At 43.2% G+C, this 7,244-nt stretch overlaps 1 protein-coding gene across 1 annotated transcript in view; it reads right to left on the minus strand.

The window, feature by feature from the left end:
• LOC140736733 (calcium-activated chloride channel regulator 1-like) overlaps positions 1-2,906 on the minus strand; it is a 74,751-nt gene extending 71,845 nt beyond the window's left edge. Inside the window, exons 1-2 of the mRNA XM_073062612.1 lie at positions 2,695-2,906; positions 2,377-2,520 (exon numbers count right to left, since the gene is read on the minus strand). Of these exons, the coding sequence (XP_072918713.1) occupies positions 2,377-2,520; positions 2,695-2,859 (309 nt within the window). The 5' untranslated portion in view covers positions 2,860-2,906. The remainder of the gene's footprint in view (positions 1-2,376; positions 2,521-2,694) is intronic.
• Between the last annotated feature and the right edge of the window lie 4,338 nt (positions 2,907-7,244).

A 7,244-nucleotide genomic window follows, 5' to 3' on the forward strand; every position in this document is an offset into this window, starting at 1 on the left:
ATCAAGAACGTAAAGGAAGGTTTGACTGACTGTAGCTGTCACTGTTTGCTCGCCCTCTCTCTGTCTCCCTCCAACGGTTACAACAAAAGACCCAACAACTACCTCAGCCTACATGAACTGAACTGAACTTTATACTTTCCCATGATAATTCATTATCCCCTAGACAACGATAGAGCTTGTTTATTATTGATTATTATTATACCCACACTTTTAGGTTTAGTATTGCTAACGTGTATTATCTGTATATTTGCATTGTTGACATTGATTTGTATATTTTACTAATAAACACTGTTTTGGAAATAGTACCAGACTCCAATGGATACTTCTATCTTTGCTGGTAAGACACCCAGTTACGGGGTACATAACAGTATGAATTAACATGAACTGAAAGACAATGAAATAGTAAGATAAAGACTCCTTAAAGTGAGACCATCGGTTGTAGGAACACCAAAAATAGAATGAGTATTGTATTCGCAGCAGGCCAGGCAGCATCTATAGGAAGAAGCACTGCTGACGTTTCGGGCCAAGACCCTTCGTCAGGACTAACTGAAAAGAAAGATACTAAGAGATTTGAAAGTAGGAGGGGGAGGGAGAAATGCAAAATGATAGGAGAAGACCGGAGGGGGTGGGGTGAAGCTGAGAGCTGGAAAGTTGATTGGCAAAAGGGATACAGAGCTGGAGAAGGGAAAGGATCATGGGATCTACTTATTTATTATTTCCCCCTTTTTTCTCTCTCTCTTTTTTTCTCTTTCTGTCCCTCTCACAATCACTCCTTGCCTGCTCTCCATCTTCCCTGGGGCTCCCCTCCCCCATTCTTTCTCCCTAGGCCTCCCATCCCATGATCCTCTCCCTTCTCCAGCTCTGTATCACTTTCGCTAATCACCTTTCCAGCTCTTAGCTTCATCCCTCCCCTCCTGTCTTCTCCTATCATTTCGGATCTCCCCCGCTTCCTCTCACTTTCAAATCTCTTACTATCTCTTCTTTCAGTTGGTGCTGGCGAAGGGTATTGGCCCGAAACGTCGACAGTGCTTCTTCCTATAGATGCTGCCTGGCCTGCTGCGTTCCACCAGCATTTTGTGTGTGTTGCTTGAACTTCCAGCATCTGCAGATTTTCTCGTATTTGCGTCTTTGAATCTTGAAGACCATAAAATATAGAACAGAATTAGTCCATTTAGCACATTGAGTCTGTTCTTCCATTGAAAGGTTGGTGAGCTGGTGAGCCTGGAGTTTGGGGACCCATCGTTGGCCTCTGTGGGAGTTGATACTGAAAACTGAAGTCTGAAAGTTGATCAGAAAACTGGAAATCAAGGTTTGATGGACAAAGTCTGGAGCCTGGAGGAATGTCCATGTATGTGCGGAGGGGGTGGGAGGGAGGGAAGGCATTTGTTTTGGTGTTGTTTTGTTGTCTGTTGTGTTCAGTTATGTTCTGCCAAGCATTAAGGGCATATTACGTTGGCACTGGAATGTGGGGCGACAATTGCAGGCTGCCCCAGCACATCCTCAGATTGTGTTCATTGAAACAGACAGTATAATGTATTAACAATGTACAAATGATAAATAAATGAATCTAAGTCTGAATCTGGAGCAGGGACCAGGCCACGATTAGTGTAAAAGGGCAATAGGAAAAGGGAACTGAGTGAACTTAAAGGGACCATGGGAAATGATGTTCTATTGAGTTCAAAGAGATCACTGAAACAGAGTTGCGGTGAGTTGAAGAGGAGGGGAGAAACCGGGACTGGGGCAGTTGAAAGGGAGAGAGCAGAAACTGGGGTTCAATGCAGTGAAAAGGTCTTTGGAAATGGGGCACTGGTTTGGATAAAGAGAGCGCAGGAAAAAGGATTCCAGTGAGTTCAATGGAGGGCATTGTGATTGCAGTTAAACCAAGTATCCCATATGATAAGAAGCTTCCTGAAAAAATCCAGGTAGGATCTAAAATAAATTCACATCTGTTGCTTTGTGCCAATGTTGTGTTGTGTTATCCAGACTGATACCTGGATAAGTTGAAAGGAGAACAGAAATGGGGCACTGGCTAGTTTCTGTCGGGGGGTGGGGTGGGGGAGAGAAACATCATCAGTGCGCCAAGTGCTAAACCATCAGGATTTTTCAACAATTGAACAGCAGATAATTAGTGTTATATTTTATATACCTCAGTCTTTCTCTTCACCTGTAACTTGCTGCCTATTCAGCAGGCCCATCTACATCAGTGTACATTATCACCCTCTCACACTTTGCCACTCCTTCATCCATAAATTTATAAATGTTATCCAACACATCCATTTCAGTATTGAACCCTGGGCAACTAGATACTAGCTCTCTACCATTATTCAATCTGATATACAACCATTTACTATCACTCCCTGATTTCTTTGTTCTTACCTTCTCATATGATTGATTAGTTGGTCTTTGAACCAAGCTGGAGTTATATGGCCAGGTTTTAGGCAAAAGGATTTTAACATCTGAAAAATAGAGCGATTTTTTGGTAGCTTGCTGCAGGAAGGAGGAGGCTTCAATCATCATTGCCTAAAGGAAACAAAAGTTTAAAATCAATATCTCATTGTGTTTTAATTATGATACCAAAGCAATTAAGGCCACATATTCTTTTAACTCTTCCTACTGTCATGAAATCCTGATTTCAAGGTAATGCAACACATCATTGACATAAAGCAACAGATATGAATTTATTTTAGATCTTACCTGGATTTTTTCAGGAAGTTTCTTATCATATGGGATACTCGGTTTAATTGCAATCACAACATCTCTAAATCCATTATTCACCACGTTTATTCCATAGCTGCTCTCAACATAAGCACATAGGAGGTAGCTGAACACCAGATTAAATGTTTTTTGAAGAACCATCATTGCATTGAAGCTTTACTCCACTTGCTTCCTATGCTTACAAAAATACTTTTGCCAGTGACTCAAAAATGAATGAAAAATTGTACCTCAGCACAAAAAGGGTGTGACGTTGGCTCAGAATTTCCAACTTGTTCCAATCTTTCAGCATCAGCAAATCTTAACATGACATTGATATGCATCAGACACAGAGGTGCAAGAAAAGTTCATCTTGGAATGAATCCAACAAAGCTCTCTGTGAATAACAAGTTCAACTTTGTTGGAGACTGTTCCCACGTTTAAAGCATATTGATGATCTGAAGGACATTATGTGCTGTAGATGCATAGAGTAGATGGGTCATCCCTAAAATGGCCTAATTTGCCTCAAGCCAGCAAACACCTCCTACTCTGTTATCTGTATAGGGTCTGCTTTGATACCACTTTGCCTCACTTCCATACACTCTGTGTCCATCTTCTGAGTAAATACAGATGTAAGTAATTTATTTAAGCAAAAAATAATCTGGTGCTTTCCCAGTGTATATGATGAATAGACTCTGCTCAGGCTTTCCCTCCCTCCCACTTTCCATTCTCCGCAGGGATTGCTCCCTACGTGACTCCTTTGCCCATTCATCCCTCCCCCACTGACCTCCCTTCTGGTATCTTTCCTTGTAATTGGAAAAAGTGCCAATCCTGCTCCTACACCTCCTCTCTCAGTACCATTCAGGGCCCCAAACAGTCCTTCCAGGTGAAATGATGCTTCACCTGTGAGTCTGTTGTGATCGTGTATTGTATCCGGTGCTCCTGGTATATATTGGTGAGACCCAGTGTAGGATGGGCGACCACTTTACTGAGCACCGATACTCCATCCATCAAAAAAGTGAGGTAGCCCAGTGGCTACCTATTTCAATTCTACCTCCCATTCCCATTCCAACATGTCAGTCCATGACCTCCTTTACCGCTGTGATGAGGCCACTCTCATTTTGGAGGAGCAGCACTTTGTATTCTGTCTGGGTAGCCTCCAACCTGATGACGTGAACATTAAATTCTCAACCTTACAGTAATTGTTCCCCCCCCCCCCCACCTTCTTTGGCATTCCCCCATTCCCATTTCCCTCTCTCACATTATCTCCTTACCTGCCTATCACCTCACTCTATGCTTCTCCCCCTTCCCTTTCTTCCATGGTCTTCAAACCTCTCCTATTGGATTCTCTCTTCTCTAGCCTTGGTCTCTTTCACCAATCAACTTCTCAGTTCATTACTTCACCCCTCCCCCTCTCCTGTCTTCACCTTTCACCTACGAACTTGTACTTCTTCCCCATCTCCCACCACCTTCCCCCCAGCTGTTGATCTGACTTTGCATCTTTTATTTCCAGTCGCGATGAAGGGTCTCAGTCCGAAACATCACTGTTTACTCTTTTCCACAGATACTGCTTGGCCTGCTGAGTACCTCCAGCATTTTGTGTGTGTTGTAAGGTAATAATAGCTGCTTAACCTAAAGATGTGGGACCTAAGACTTATGTACCTGAGGGAAATCAATTGGTAAAGATAAATGGATAAGAGGGTCACATTGAGAATGATCCCTGCTGAAAGCAGAGGGGTGTTGTGGGAGGGGGGCAGAATATATTTTGTGGTAGGAACCCACTGAAGATGGCAGAGGTTATGGAGTATGAGGTTTTGGATGCAGAGGCATGTGGGGTAGTAGATAATTATGAAGTCTATTATTGTTGTTATGATGATAAAAAGATGGAGTGAGGGCAGATGATTGGGAAATGGAGGAGGTAAGGGAGAGGGTAGTATTGGTGGTAGAGGAAGGGAAACTCCATTCTTTCAAGAAGGATGTTCTGGAATGGAAAACCTCCTCCTGAGGACAAATAAGATGGAGACAGGGCAACTGAGAGAAGGGAATAGCAATTTTACAAGTAGCAGAGTGGGAAGAGCTATAGTCAAGATACCTGTGAGAGTCAGTAGGTTTATAAAATATATCAGTAAATAGTCTCTCTCCAGACACAGAGAAAGAGAGATCGAGAAAGGGGGCAGAAGTCTCAGAGATGGACCAAGTAAATATGAGGGCAGGGTGGAAAGTTGGAAACAATGCTGATGAAATTGACAAATACAGCATGGCTGTAGGAAGCAGCACTAATGCATTCATCAATGTAGCACAGAAAGTTTAGGGGAGTGTTACCAGTGTAGGATTGGAAAATGGACTATTCTACATAGCTGATGAAAAGGCAGGCATATCTGGGGCACAGGATGACACCCATGGCTACATCTTGAGGTTGGAGAAGGCAAGAGAAGCCTAAAGATAAATTGATGAGCGTGAGGACCACTTCTGGCAGACAGAGGAAGGTGGTGGAGGGGGAAACTGATTATGCCTAATATCTAGAAAGAAGCAAAGAGCTTTAAGGCCTTATTGATGGAGATAGAAGTGTACAGTGACTGGATATCCACGGAAAATATGAGGTGATCATGACCAGGACATTGAAGAGATCAAGAGTAAGTGAAATCTCACGGATTTAAGTGGAAAAAGACTGAATTTTTACATATATAATGCAACCACAAAGTAGCAAATTTCACAATACATGTCAGTAGACATTTATCTGATTTATTCAAATGACCAAACAGTGCATACATACTCACAAACAACCCCTTCTCACTTTTCCTACAAGTGCTTGCATGTTCTTGGCAGGGTAATATTTAACTAGAAAACTTGTTCACTTTTTAACCCTCAATGATCTTAAACAGAGGCTACCCTGGATGTACGACAGTACGACAAATCATGGGGCCATGAGAAGGCCTTGGCAGACAGGATTATGGAAAACCCCAAGGCATTCTAGAAGTATGTGACGAGCAAGAGGATAAGACATGAGAGAATAGAACCAATCAAGTGTGACAGTGGAAAAGTGTATATGGAACTAGAGGAGATGGCAGAGGTACTTAATGAATACTTTGCTTCAGCATTCACTATGGAAAAGGATCTTGGCGATTGTAGGGATGACTTGCAGTGGACTGAAAAGCTTGAGCATGTAGATATTAAGGAAACAGATGTGCTGGAACTTTTGAAAAGTATCAAGTTGGATAATTCACTGGGATCAGACGGGATGTACCCCAGGCTACTGTGGGAAATGAGGGAGGAGACTGCTGAGCCTCTGACGATTATCTTTACACCATCAATGAGGATGGGAGAGGTTCTGGACGATTGGAAAGTTGTTCATGGTGTTCCTTTATTCAAGAAGGTGAGTAGGGATAGCCCAGGAAATTATAGGCCAGTGAGTCTTACTTCAGTGGTTGGTAAGCTGATGGAGAAGATCCTGAGAGGCAGGATTTATGAATATTTGCAGAGGCAGCACAGCTTTGTCAAAGGCAGATCATGCCTTATGATCCTGGCTGAATTTTTTGAGGATGTGACTAAACATTGTTTTGTGGATCCAGAACTGGCTTCCCCACAGAAGGCTAAAGAGTGGTTGTAGACGGGGTCATATTCTGTATGGAGGCCAGTGATCAGTGGTGTGCCTCAGGGATCTGTTTTGGGACCCCTACTCTTTGTGATCTTTATAAATGACCTGGATGGGATGGGTTAGTAAATTTGTTGATGACACCAAGGTTGGGGGTGTTGTGGATAGTGTGGAGGGCTGTCAGAGGTTACAGCGAGACATTGATAGGATGCAAAACTGGCCTGAGAAGTGGCAGATGGAGTTCAACCCAGATAAGTGTGAGGTGGTTCACTTTGGTAGGTCAAATATGATGGCAGAATATAGCATTAATGGCAAGACTCTAGGCAGTGTGGAGGATCAGAGGGATCTCAGGGTCCAAGTCTATAGGACACTCAAAGCAGCAGCGCAGGTGGACTCTGTAGTTAAGAAGGCGTATGGTGCATTGGCCTTCATTAATCGGGATTGAGTTTAAGAGCTGAAAGGTAATGTTGCAGCTATATAGGACCCTGGTCAGACCCCACTTGGAGTACTGTGCTCAATTCTGGTCGCCTCACTGCAGGAAGGATGTGGAAACTATAGAAAGGGTGTAGAGAAGATTTACAAGGATGTTGCCTGGATTGGGGAGCATGCCTGATGAGAGTAGGTTGAGTGAACTCGGCCTTTTCTCCTTTGAGTGATGGAGAATAAGAGGTGACCTGATAGAAGTTTACAAGATAATGAGAGGCATTGATTATGTGGATAGTCAGAGGCTTTTTTCCAGGACTGTAATGCCTAGCATGAGAGGACATAGTTTTAAGGTGCTTGAAAGTAGGTACAGAGGAGATGTCAGGGGTAAGTTTTTTTATGCAGAGAGTGGTGAGTGCGTGGAATGGGCTGCCGGCGGCGGTGAAAGTGGAAACGATAGGGTCTTTTAAAAGACTCCTGGATGGATACATGGAGATTAGGAAAATAGAGAGCTATGGGTAAGCCTAGGTAAGAACAT

This window comes from Hemitrygon akajei, chromosome 12 (genome assembly GCF_048418815.1).
Source record: "Hemitrygon akajei chromosome 12, sHemAka1.3, whole genome shotgun sequence".
NCBI lineage: Eukaryota > Metazoa > Chordata > Chondrichthyes > Myliobatiformes > Dasyatidae > Hemitrygon > Hemitrygon akajei.